Source organism: Carassius gibelio, chromosome B20 (genome assembly GCF_023724105.1).
Source record: "Carassius gibelio isolate Cgi1373 ecotype wild population from Czech Republic chromosome B20, carGib1.2-hapl.c, whole genome shotgun sequence".
Lineage (NCBI taxonomy): Eukaryota > Metazoa > Chordata > Actinopteri > Cypriniformes > Cyprinidae > Carassius > Carassius gibelio.
In genome coordinates, this window is record NC_068415.1 from 3,938,903 (window position 1) to 3,953,272 (window position 14,370).

Genomic DNA, 14,370 nt, shown 5'->3' on the forward strand with positions numbered 1-14,370 from the left:
ATCAAGTACTGCATGACAAATATAAATAAACATACACAAGCATATTTGACTTCAAACACAGAGATGAGTAAATATTCATGTACCGTAAAATTAATTAAAATAAATAATTGCTATATGTTAGATACCATGGGTCCGGTGTGTTTTGGCTATGCGCCATGGTCTTAATAAGAGTATTTTAGATGGTTTCCAGGGTATTCTGGGTTGTTAACTGTAAGTTCCTCTCTCAGTGTATTTCTGCAGAAGATTTTTTTTTCTCTGAGAAAGAGAGATCAATGTAATGGCTGTTGTAGCTTTACGTCTATGAATAATCAAGCTAATCGATGCAGATAAATTAGCAGGCTGTCAGATCCTCCACCTTCATCATTTCACAGGCCGTCAGAAACTATCATCACATAAGTGTCTCCTCACTGAGAGACGCCACACCAGTCATTAATGAGGCTCGGATGAAAGTCGCTTACACTGGAAGAACAGAATGTGTGTGTGTGGCTTGCAGGACCGATCCTGCTTTGAATTTCTGAAACTATCGCTATCTTTTTGTTGTTAGGATATTTTCTGAAGACTATGAGTGCATGTCTTTTTCAGGCCTGGGACCATGTTTGGACAAAAAGGCACCCTTGTTAAATGTAAAACTAAGTGTTGCATTTTAGACATGGCTGATAATATCAAATATTACATTATATAAAGTGTTTACACTAATATGACACTAACAATGCAATTATAATAGACTGAGATGGACACTTGTAAAATAATCTTGGCTGAAGTTTATATATATATACCGGTATGTAAAGTAGTATTTTGCATGAATTGCATAAAATTTTTGTTTTTTTAAAGTTTATACAGGCCTACACACACACACATATATAAACTTACAACATTTTTCACATTATCAGTTTATTCGCTATAGTTTAGAAAATGGTAATAAAATACAACAAGAATTTAGAGTTAACCTGTGTCAGAACACATTCATCTTGATTATGTCAGATAACATGAATTTGGTTGAAAAGCTGTCAGCTGTTAAATGTAAGTACACAGATCATACCAATGTAGGTCAGCCAGTTACCAAGCAGTGCTTCGTTTGGTTCAGTCTGTGGTGTCAAAAGGTCACATTAGCAATCAAAGAAAAACACTTAAGCAAAACATGGTCAGGTCAAAGTGTCTGAATCATTTTTGGTCCCAAATTGATCGATTTTACTGGTAGTGCACTGAAGAAATTTTGGGTATGTCATAGTTTACCTTATTTTGCTATCCTCACTTACATAAACTGTAGTGTCCTGCACCCACTAGTTAAAAAATATGAAAACTAGAATATGGTGTCTGAATAATTTTTGGTTTTACCATATATATACATATTCATAAATTATAAATTGTATATAAATTATAAACACATGGACTTGATATGTGTGTGTGTAACAGTCTATATATATATATATATATATATATATATATATATATATATATATATATATATATATATATATATATATATATATATACACTCAGGATAATAAAGTTCAGCGAGCTACACTAAAGTGGGTCTTATTTTCATGTAATAGTGCAGTGTTTAAAATCATTTATGCATGTATTCTTTACTCCTAAATCGATAACCCCGATTCTTAAAGCCGAACACTGCTGGCTGATTTTGCAAACAGAAGAGAGGAGCTCATCATAGTGCTGCTTTCTGTTTCTGTCAGGCTTTAAGTGAGTCAGTCTGTGATTAATTACATCTGCAGATGATTTTATCCCAGAGTGCATTAATTCACTAATAAAGCCTCGGTGTCTCAAACGCGGTCGAGTGAAACATGAACGCTGAGCCGAGAATTAATGGATTCGCATTTATATATATATATATAAAAGATGTCAGTAATATATATATATATATATATATATATATATATATATATATATATATATATATATATATATATATATATATATATATATATATATATATATATATATATATATATATATATATATATGTATATATATGTATATATAAATATAAATTACAAATAATTTTTTTTTTTTTTTTGGCTGAAGTTTTAGTAACTTTTTGTTTTTTACTTTTTGTATTAATTTGTTCATTTTGTGTATTGTTTGTTTTTATTAAGTTTTAGTTTATTTATAGGCTTGGTATTTTAGTACTTTAAACAAAAAAAAATGTGGCCTTGGCAATTTGCTTTTTTGTATTTTATTATATTTTATTTGTTATTATTTCAATTATAACAATTCAGTTATTCTAACAATAACCCTGTTTAATATAAATCTAACAAGTTGCTGTTTTCTTGTCAAACACTTCAATGTTTCTGATTTGCAATGTTTCTTTTTACTTTGTCTTAAAATGTGTGTGTGTGTGTGTGTGTGTGTGTGTGTGTGTGTGTGTATATATATATATATATATATATAATATCTCAAAACGTAAGGTTACAGGGTAAAACTGTTTCTTTAGTGTTTAGAAATCCCATCTGAGGATGAAAAGTGTGAATGAGACAGAAAGTGTATAGCAGGTAAGAAAAGAGTTTGCGTTCACTGGGTCATATCTGACACTGTTTCACTGCGGTAACTGATCTCTCTGTCACCTCCTGTTACCACACACACACACACACACACACACACACCTTGAAGCAACTGCACAGACCAAACAGCTTCAGTGAAGAAGTGTTTTCTGAACACGCAGCTGTAAAATGTTTAAGGTCAGCAATGATCATTATTTCACAGTTGATGTTTAAAGGAGCACACACTTCTGGGGTCCCTGAACCCCTATGAGAGGAACCACGGACACAGGCACCAGTGAGTAAAACTCCTGTCTCTCTGTGACGTTACTCTTATCATTAATCGTGTTTTATGACATGCTGTTCATTTGACCTCTGGGTTTGGACACAGATGAGATGTGTGCAGCTTTATCAAATGATTTATGTGTGTATCTGTTTGCATCAATGAATAAAACATTTTGCACACGTGCTGTGTGTCATTAGGACTAAAATAAAGAGATGAAAACATCAGTCCATCAGATCCAACCTGGTTTCTGCTAGGAAATAAAATTTTAAATAATTGCTATGTTCTATCTTATTTCTCAGAATTCTGATTTTATAACTAATAAAAATTGACAGTTATCATTTTATTTATTTGATAACAATTGGTTTCATAAAAATGCTAATACGCATGATTGTGAACAACAATCTAACATCCTCATCTGGCAGAGAGATAGAGGGCAAACGCGTCTCATTAAGGAGATCTCTGGCTGTGTGATTACTGCTGTGAAAGATCAGGACGGATCCTCAGTGAAACTAGAGAGTCTCTTATCAGCTCTGAATGGAGCACTGCATACACTTTTAATCACTTGTGTGATTTGGTGTGTTTTCTCACCGACAGGAACTCAGAAACTCTGGCCTTAAAGAAGATACTGATGTTCTCACTAGTAGATGAAACTGTATTTTGTGTGTTGTTCAGCAGATCACTCTCATTCCTGGCTATAAGTAAACGTTTTTCTCACAACTTCTGGAAAGAAACAGCGCAGACACTGAACAAGGTTGAACATTTATAGTGTGCATGTGTCAAAAGGCAGATCGTTCAGTTGTACTCATGCACTAAGCGTTCGGGTCATAATGGAAGTTTACTGTGTTTTGTATCAGATCTAAAGCAGTGCTCTGTTCTGTCTGTGATCTCAGGTGTGGAGCCTCCTGCTGCTTTGGGCGCAGGTGCGAGGGGTTCGCCATTCTACCGTGAGCTGTGGTTCATTGTGTTGATGGCTGGAGTCCTGCTATTGCTGCTGGCTCTCATTCTGGTTATAGTGTTACAGAAGGCTCTCAATACAACGCCCTTTACCCGAGAACGGCCGCCCCTCGTATCAGTGCCTCTCCAGCGCCGCAGCCCACTGTCCGTCTGCTCACCCAGCAACTCCTACCTGGTGAGGCCAGAACATCCCTATATTACACTTTACAGCTTTAACAGCCATGTGGACAGTGTGCGGAGTAGGAAGCGTAAATAAATCGTAAAAATGTTAAGATAAAACAATTTTAAAATGAATAAAAACACATTTATACTAAATATTTTATTTGTTTACCTGCATGTCATGTGACCATTAACCAATGTCACCGAACCAATGAACATGCAATGGTGATACTTTATTATTAAAATATTTATTTTAAAATCTCAGGTGTGCTCCAAGTATATATATATATTAGGTGGAAGAGGTTCAGATGACAAAAAAATTGTGAATTTGTGAATGTGTTTGAAATGGTCAAATAATGAGACTGATCTGTGAAGGTCCTGAAAATTTTCTGACTGTGTAGAAGCAGTGGGCTATTTTAGAAAGGAACATTAAAAAGATGATACAGAGGAATCAGGAAGACTTAATAAAAAATGCGCTGTATAAATAAGTTTTATATAGTTTTTTTATATTTACATTTACATTTAATCATTTTGCAGATGCTTTTATCCAAAGCGACTTACAAATGAGAATAATAGAAGCAGTCAGGTCAACAAGAGAACAACAACAACAGTATACAAGTGCCATGACAAGTCTCAGTTAGTCTAGTATAGAACGCATAGCCAGGTAATTTTTTTTTTTATTAAATGAAAAAGACAAGAAAAGGAAAAGTGCTGGTCTTAGTTGGTTAAGTGCAGGTGAAAAATATGAGTCTTTAGATGTTTCTTGAAAATGAGTAAAGACTCATTGTTTGGGAGGTCATTCTTCCAGTTGGGCACAGTCCAGGAAAAGGTCCATGAGAGTGATTTTGAACTTCTTTTGGTTCAAAATCACTCTCACTTATATAAATATAATTTGCGCACCGACAAGGATGACAGTTGTTAATGCACAATTTAAATCAACAAATTGTACTGTGTAAGATTTCCATTCAAATTGAAGGCATAAATCCATAGGCTACCTGCTGCCATTTGTTTTGAATGCATAATGCAACCCGGAAGTGTCCTTAGGTCATAAACATAATGTGGGTGGGACTAACAGAAACAGACGAATCATCAATTTGACAAACGTGTGATTTGCAGAAGAAGGGTAAGGTGTTTGTCTGTGAAATAACACTGATAGGTTTGTTCCTCACAGTTCGACACCGTTCCAGAAACGGTGGGATCTCCGAACAGCGTCACATTGAAGGCCTTCATGGTGCACGCGGAGGTCAGACACTTATTTACATGCCGTAGCGGCGCCTAGTGGAGAAAAATAACCACCACAAATATAAGCTCTCTCTGCATATACAGTAAAATGAAAAGAGGAAGGGCAATTTTAATGTACCCCCCAATATATATATATATATATATATATATATATATATATATATATATATATATATATTATATATATATATATATATATATATATATATATATATATATATATATATATATATATATATATATATATATATATATATATATAATTTTGTTGTTTTTATAATTTGTTCCCATAATATTTCTAGTTTTTCTAAACTTTAGTTTTAATTGTTGCCTTACTAACTCAAATAAAATTACATTTTATTTCAGTCAATGTTTATTTCAGGCAATTGAACATTTTTTGAACAGATTTTGTTTTATTTAACAGTAGCTCTGCTTTAAACAAACATTTATCAAATAAATATAGATCAAAATTAATGTACATCTAAAATGTCTGCGTTTTCAATTAAAAATAATTGTTATAAAAATGTGTACTATAGCATGAAATGATACATTTGAAACTCCACTTTGAAAAGGAACAATGAAATAATTTAATAAACTATTATTATTAATTATTATGGGGAAAAATTTTATGGATTTAGTTTTAATGATTACTTTAAGATATAACCATGCATTAAGCATATTTATAAAATAAATACCAGATCTAAATGAACAGAAATGTAAAATTAAGCTAATTTAATCTTGAATTTTATTTGCATTTTGAAATATTAATATAGTTATAAATGCAAAGCTTTAATTCACGAGATCTGTCAGAAGATATTGCTCTAACAGTCGTTTGATGAGTTGCTGAAGGCTCTTCTCGTGTTGTTCAGGAGGTGATTGAGAGTAAAGTGATGGAGGAGCATCGTTCTGCTGAGGGTGAGGGGGATTTGGTGACCGTCTCAGGTTTGGACACACAAAACCCTTTACAGCGCAGCGTCAGCCAACTCATCGACCAGAAAGATGAGGAAGCATGGGAGCCGCACTTCAGACGCCTCGACAGCGGCCTGGTGAGAACATCACGTACTTCTGCTGGACAAATGCTTTTTTCCCTGAAATATGATTTTGATAACCTGTCATATGTTTGTCAGTTTGAAGGGGAGGAGTTTGTGGACACCATCAAAGGTTTCAGCACAGTAAGGAAGGAACACACCATGTTCACCGACACCAACTTTTGACCACATCAGCACTTTCTCCAAACATCCTCTAAGAACTGAGCTGTTTTGGTGAATTCAGAACCGCTCTGGGACTCACAGGAGGAAACCGGACTATACAGCACACAAAAAATAAAAGTTCATTGACTTGAAATGAATAATTCTGTAAGATGGCAAACAAGCATTGTTTTCCATTAGCTTACAAAACTTAAGATCATGACTGGCACTTACAGACAACAGTAAAAAGGTTTTACTCAAAGACACAAATGCACAGCAGGCTTGATGAACAGATGCTTTTATTTGAAAACTGCCCTGCTACATACAATGCATTGCTTATAAAATACTAATTCAAAAGGACCATTAATGCTGCATTAAAAATAAGGTCAGTTTCAATGTACAAAATTTCATGCATTCAAAAAGGCAACATTTCATTATTGCTTGTATAAATATAGAACCTCTAGTTATTATAGTAGGTGTACCCTGATTTACTGTGCACTGCTAATGTTTCTCAGAATCAGGCCACGACGGGCCGACGACACCAACAAGAGCTGTAGTCCAACACTTGACACTAACGTTGTGTCCTACAAAACCATTCCCTTTGAGACCAGTTGAAAGTGCATGCAGCCACTTTTACTTTCTGAACGCTTTACAAACATGAAAACTATTTTGACGCTTTAATTAGAGCATTTGCGAAGTTTCAGCCCACAGAACAGACTGATTAAGAGATATGCGAGATGCTTCCGTCTAAAGGAATAATTCACCCATGTTCCAAACCTTTATGACTTTCTTTTGTGGAATAAAAATAAATGATAAAAAGTGACTGAGCAGATGGATTTGAAATATAGCACATAATCCTTATGGACCTTTTATGCACAGAAGAAATTAAATCATACAGGTTTTTCAAGTGAAATAATCCTTTAAAAGAAGTTCATCCTAAAATAAAAATTAGCTGAAAATGTACTCAACCTCAGTGCATCTCTATCACTTGCTCACCAATGGATGCTCTGCAGTGAATGGGTGCCGTCAGAATGAGAGTCCAAACAGCAGATAAAAACAGCACAAGTAATCCACACATTTTGTGAAGTGAAAATCTGCATCTTTGTAGGAAACAAATCAATTATCATCACTTAAGATATTAAATGATGGACTGGAGTGGTGTGGATTATTGTGATGTTTTTATCAGCTGTTTGGACTCTCATTCTGACGGCACCCATTCACTGCAGAGGATCCATTGGTGAGCAAGTGATATAATGCAAAATTTCTCCAAAGCTGTTGTGATGTAGAAAAACTCATCTACATTTTAGATGACCTGTGGGTGAGAAGATTTATATCAAATTCTCATTTTTGGGTGATCTACCGCTTTAAGGTGGTGGTGCAGCTACAAGACTCAACAAAATCTCAATCTCTCCATCAAAAAGCGACATTCATCTTACCTTATAGCCACACATACAAAAATATCACCTTCCATCGGTTTCAACAAAAACTAATAAACCAGAGACAATCGTTTAATCTTCTTACAGGACCTTAGTGAGGACAGCCAGACGTGTTTACTGCTGAGATCGCACAGATTTCACTCCAACTGGTTGCAAATACTTGTGCCGTTCAATATTAATACTGTTATAGAGAAAGGTTAGAAAGCTGGTCGAACACAACAAAACCAGAGTAACTGGCAATGAAATAAATGTTGTGTTTTAAAAAAAATACCACTAAATATGTTCAGCATGACTGAACTATTTCCTTCCGATATGATAAACGTTTCGATTTTGCAGCTACATAAACGTTTCCTACACAAATATTTGTACCTGTCTTTGCTGAAGAGATTGCTTTTAAATCATCTTATGATTTCCAGCCCTCAGCAGTTTAAAACTTCCTATAATTGCATTTCATCTGATGGAAAGATCGGAAGAGGGAAATCTTGCATCTAGATCTACGCCGAAACAAACTGAATATGATGCAAAAGTGCATGATTTATGACAGCTGCAGAATCTGACAGTAAGTGAAATGTGAACTGCATTAGGAAATAACCTAAATACTGCACTCAAGCTCCCACACACACAACAACATCGACACAAAACAAAACACATTCAGACAGAGGAATAAATGCCACTGCTGGGGCAGTTCTGTGCAGGATTAGACGAGAACACCATCTGGAGAGATGAAGACCATCAGATGTCCGATGATATTAGCTGCTCCAGAATCTCTACGTGGGACACAACACTGAAACAACAGACAGGAATGATAGATCAGTAAAAGCCTCAAATATGACACATTTGGGGTCAGCAAGGATGCATTTAATTGTTTAATAGTGACAGTAAAGCCAAATCAGTATATCAGAATGATTTCTGGAGGATCATATGACACTGATGAATGGAGTAATGATGCTGAAAATTCAGCTTGGCATCAAAGGAATAAATCACACTTTACAGTATTCTACAATAGTTTTAAATTGTAATAATATTACTGATTTTACTGTATTTTTGATCAAATAAATGCTGCCTTGGTGAGCAGTAGTTTATATTGTTGTGTTTTGCTGTACATTATTACCTTATGAGACAAATGTTCACTAACACACATCACAGAGAAGACAACAAATACTACACACACACACACACACACACAGATGACAAAATCTATTTTACACACACTTGTGTGTCTAGGTGGGTTTACTTCTCTATGGCTAAAATACAAAATTATATCCTTTGGGGATGTCTTCTTTTGAAATATATTTTTTTTGGTCACTTTAGACTGTAGTCATTATTATGAGCGATATATTAAAGCAACACACCTGTTCTCTCACACCAGTGCTAGAGGTCAAATGCAGCGAGAGCAGAAATAAAACACACAGGAGATCAATGAGGCTCAGACTGACAGTGATGGAGACTGATGAGTGATTCGGGCGTCTGATACCTTTGAGGATGTAGTCGGTGAGAAGAGCAGGAACTGTGTCACTGTCCTCACGCATGGCATGAAGAACTACAGAGAAACACAGACACAGTTAGACATGAACAACACTACACACCCACAGCCTCAGAAGTGTTCACTTCAGGATTTAAGAAGCAGTAACATTATTAAACTAAAATAATAATAATAACAATAAAGTCATTTATAGAATTCAAATATGTACTTTTTTTTATTTGATCTATATTAGTTAAAACGGTACTATTGTGAAATATTATTTAATATATAAATTTTCTATGTTAAAATCATTTAAAATAACGGTTTTAAAATAAAATGTATTACTGTGATGCAACTAACATTTCTGATTATTATCGATTATTATGAAAAATGTTATGCTGATTTTGTAATAATTCTTTGATGAATAGAAAGTTTAAAAGAATAGCACTGATTTGAAATAAAAACTCAATTTAATGCATCTTTGCTGAAAAGTATTGCCAAAAGTATTGCTTTCTTTTCAAAAACAAAAAAAATCTACTGAACCAACTTTTGAATGGTATATTTTAATTGTATATTTAAATAATTCAAAATCAAATGTGTTAATTATTAATTAATATAATGACATAATCATTTATACTGTTCCAAGTTACAGTTTGAAAGTTTGTGTGAAGTTGCAGTATCTGAAGTTCACACAAGTGGCTAACCAAATTAAATTACAATTAAAGTACAATTGTTATCAGATGACTGAAGGAACGTAATAAAGAGAGTTTACAAACTCACTCTTGGTCAGGATCTGCAGGTCTTCTACAGACGGCGCTCCGCTGCTCCTGTCGTACGGGATCACCGTCGTCAGATACTGAAAAACAGATAAAGGTGATCGAAACTTAAACACAAAGTCCACTTTTATAGATTGACCAATTTGTTTAAAATTATAGAACTTAAGTACAAAAAAAAAATCATAATTCTTATTGAACAGATGCGTTTGAAGGGATACTTCACCCCAAAATGAAAATTTTGTCATAAATCACTTTACCCCCATGTCGTTCCAAACCTGTAAGAGCTTTGTCCATCTTCGGAAAACATTATTTTGGATTATTATTTCGGATGAAAACCGGGAGGCTTGTGACTGTCCCATAGACTGCCAAGTGACTTACACTGTCAAGGCCCAGAAAAGTGTGAAAGAAAACAACTTTATTTAACAATTCCTTTGTCAACAGTCTCCTCTGTGTCTCTCTACAACAAGTCATTATTTTAGTTTTCTTCACTTACAAACAGTATTCTCGTCGCTACATAACGTTACGATTGAACCACTGATGACAGATGGATTACTCTGACGATGTCTTTCATACTTTTCTGGACCTTGACAGTGTAACTTACTTAGCAATCTATGGGACAGTCACAAGGCTCCTGGATGAACAAAGCTTTAACAGGTTTGGAACGACATGGGGGTAAATCCAAATTATTGGATAGATGAACAGACGAGGGTTTGTGTAGATCTTTGAAAATGTTCCAGTTCTAAAGGAATCTATGGAGAATTCTGCGGGTGTGGATTTTTTTTGTGTGTGGGCGTGCTAATGAGTAATTAGCATCCTTACGGTTCCTGGCACATGCGAGCGGTTGGATCTCTGTTCGGCGCCTGTGCTCTTTATCTTCCTCCTTTTCTTCAGCAGCTCTCGATGTTCTTTCTGTCGGTTCTGCACGTCGATGAGTGCCGAGATGAATGTGTTCTTCACCTCCTTCTCAAAGTCCAGCTCCTCCCTCACCGCCAGCTGATCGATCAGCTCCTCGGAGAAACCCCGGATCTGCGTCTCCACTTCCTCCAGACGCTCCAGCAGCTCAGACACGCACAGGCCACGCAAGCCTGAGACCGAGACCAGCCAAAAGATCAAAGTCTGAAGTCATTCAAACACAAGCTTATTTCCATTTCTACAGCACCGTTATTTCACAACACGCTCATTTCGACACTCCAGTTCTGTCTGAGATATAGAGATACGTGTGAACTTCCAACATAACAGCCCTCAAAGGCACTTAAACAGTTACCATTTTCGCAAAATACACCAGAATAATATCCTAATGCAGGGGTTTCCAAACTTTTTTTTAATCAGCTGACCCTCTCAGACATAAAATATTTACTTGAACATTCTGAGAAGTTATGTTAATAACTTTTCTCTGATGTTTTTAAGTTTCCTCCATATGGGGCTGCATGACTTGGCCAAAAATATTGCAATAATTGTTTGTCATATATTGTGACTGCGATATGAACTGCAGTATGACATTTAACCTCATAGGAAAACTATACATCTAAAAGTATAATTATATACATTTTATATCACAATTTTATTTAAGATATTAATTAATTGTGCAGCCTCTTCATTTAAATAAATGTAATATAATATAATATAAAAAGAACCATTTTAAAATCAATTAAATACTTTTGATCAATCCACAAACCCTCTGAAGCCATTTGGGACAAATATTAACAGGATCATATAAATAACCATTTTATACAATTATTTAAGAAAACGGTCAGGAATAAAGAACTAAAATATATTAAGAGCAGTGAGAGGTTTTCTAGATTTCTATTGTTTTGATGTTTGATCAGTTAGAAAGACTGGCAACCATTACATTATATTTTTGTATCGACTTGGATAAAATCCAAAATTAATATTTATATATTAATCATTATCTAAGGCAAGGGTTCCCATAGTGGGAGATCATAAAAGAACTTGCAGGGAATTCTGAGTTAATGAAACACACACACAAAAAAAAATATATATATATATATATATAATAATAATAAAAATAAATAAATAATAATTATTAATATATATATAATTTACATTTAATATTTTGTATAAAAAAATGATTTTACATGATTTGTTATTTTATATATGGAAAAAGCTGACAAAAGCTATGAATACACACACGCAGTACTGTACTTACGCTCCTCATAGCTGCTGCTGGATGCGGAGTGTGTGAGTGTGTGTAACTCTTGTGACATCAAGGAGAGGTCAAACTGAGACGGACTCTCGTGATCCTCATCATCCGGAGACTGTTGCATGATTTCTTCAATCTCCTCTATGACCTGATTAACACACATTGTCAAGGAAAAGGTAATGCAAGTATCATAATGAAAATTATTATTGCATCAAAGACTGGCCCTCAGTGAAACTGTACCTGTTCTGCAGTGAACAGCGGCTCCTCGTTCACACATGCGATGATGATGGTGTGCATGTCCATCTGATCTCTGAGCTCCTCATCATCAGACACGTCAAGATCATTGACCTCCACCCTCTGAAAACACACACACACACACACACATACAGTGTGTCTGCACTGACTGATAGAGATGCATGGATGACTGGATGGACAGCCGGATCTCACCTCTGGAGGCTGGAGGTTCAGCGTGGGCAGGTGTAGTGAACGTGTATGAGAGGTTTTCCAGTCCACTGGCATCACATTGCCATAGTTCTCCGTCAAAGTGTTCCATATCCTGCAAAATAAAGGAGAAAGACAGCATATACAAGATTTCATGAGGTTCATATGTAGTGTACAAGTTTTTGCTTCATACTCTTTATCCTGTAATAAAGCCTGATGTGAAATAAAAGTCTGTTCCATTTTATTGTAACGTTATCTAAAAAATAAAATAAAATAATAATAAAAAAAAGTTTGCAAACATATTTGATGTCATGCTTCTGATATGCAAATGATGGAGTTGCTGATATGTCTATGCCCAGAAACTGATTTTAAATTCTGATAACTTGTAATGTAATTCACTAAGATTTAGCAAACAGCAAAGCAGACAATTTATGTAAAATATAAATATCAGCTGACACAATTGTATCTCTTAGTAATATGGCATAGTAAGATGATACTAATCTTTAGTTTTATGGTACAAGCCCCGTAGTTTAATATTTTTTGTGAAATTAATAGGACCTTTTCAAAATGCCCTAACAAAAATGGTACTCCAATGTATTTCAAAGAATACCATGGTAAACTATGGTACTTGATTGTTGTGTAAATAAAGAATCACTGCCAAGATATGAAACCTTACCACTAATAATTCTACCACAACCTCGCGTTATTTACTTTAAGCAATTAAAACTGGAGCAAGTATATTTATACAACCATATTTACGATGTAAAACAAATGAAATATTATATGACATATTTCGCGTTGTTGTAATATTTTGAGTATGTTTTTGTCACTCACTCGTCAACGCGCAGCAGCTCGCATTCAGTCACTGCGCTCACAGAGACGCTCGTGCACGCGCAGCTGGAGTACGGGAAGCTCGCGCTCAGCGTCTCGTCGAAGGATGCGACGCTTTGGATCTGCGGTGAACTCTCCGGTCCCGGGGTCCAGCTGCTGTGCGAATCAGCCGCGTTGAATTCGTTAAAATCCTCCCAGTCTTCATCAAGCAGAGCCACCGGGGCCGCCATGACTGCGGCGAACGACGGCACACAGAGTACGCGCACGTACTAGAGTGGGGTGGGGCAACGCTGCCACGCAAACACTTGTAATCAAAGCCACTTTTAAAACTTATTTGTTTGCTTTTTTCATAACAATTTTATTTATTTGTTTGCTTATGTATGAGAGGATTTTATGTAGCCTATGTGATTTTGCACGTTTTCTTTTTCGCTGTTTATCTCTGGTTTATGAATGAATGGTTTATTTATTTAGTGGTCTGACATCCATGTTCTGTATTAAATTATTACATAAAAAAATACGATTTATTTTATTTTTACGGTTTTACTGTAATTATGGTTTTTATGTATGCATTTATTTAAAAAAAATGTTTATTTTTCTTACTATATTAACTTTATTGTTATGTTGTAATTATATCTGAGTTTACATATTATTTTAATTAAAAAAAACTCAAATAATAAAAATAATGGAACAGACCAACCTAGAAATGTAATCAACAATAAATAAATAAAATGAACTAGTTATATATATATATATATATATATATACACATTCCTTTATTATATTATTAAAAGCAATATTCCTTGTAGTCTAGATTCTAGTAAAAATCATTGTACATGATGGTAATTTTACAGTACCATCTGCATCTATTATTATTTCATGATTCCACTTTTTGAAGTACTTTCTATAAGGAGATCATTTTCATCACAAAAGTAAGGAATTGGTC

General features: G+C 34.8%; 2 protein-coding genes across 3 annotated transcripts; one reads left to right on the forward strand and one right to left on the reverse strand.

The window, feature by feature from the left end:
- Positions 1 to 4,802: 4,802 nt before the first annotated feature.
- si:ch211-57i17.5 (usherin) lies at positions 4,803 to 6,546 on the forward strand. The gene is made up of 3 exons (XM_052587139.1): positions 4,803 to 5,134; positions 6,003 to 6,179; positions 6,261 to 6,546. Exons 1-3 carry the CDS (start codon positions 5,120 to 5,122, stop codon positions 6,345 to 6,347), a joined length of 279 nt encoding a protein of 92 aa, XP_052443099.1. The 5' UTR covers positions 4,803 to 5,119; the 3' UTR covers positions 6,348 to 6,546.
- Positions 6,547 to 6,602: 56 nt separating this feature from the next.
- fez2b (fasciculation and elongation protein zeta 2b) lies at positions 6,603 to 13,718 on the reverse strand. Of its 2 annotated transcripts, XM_052587138.1 has the most exons (9): positions 13,431 to 13,718; positions 12,603 to 12,711; positions 12,396 to 12,512; positions 12,162 to 12,303; positions 10,814 to 11,079; positions 9,999 to 10,074; positions 9,231 to 9,296; positions 9,109 to 9,127; positions 6,603 to 8,540 (listed from the first exon to the last, which is right to left on the reverse strand). In XM_052587138.1, the coding sequence occupies exons 1-8, from the start codon at positions 13,655 to 13,657 to the stop codon at positions 9,117 to 9,119; spliced, it is 1,014 nt and encodes a 337-aa protein (XP_052443098.1). In that variant the 5' UTR covers positions 13,658 to 13,718; the 3' UTR covers positions 6,603 to 8,540; positions 9,109 to 9,116. The 2 variants fall into 2 exon arrangements, with proteins under 2 accessions (XP_052443098.1, XP_052443097.1); XM_052587137.1 differs by lacking the exon at positions 9,109 to 9,127.
- Positions 13,719 to 14,370: the final 652 nt, after the last annotated feature.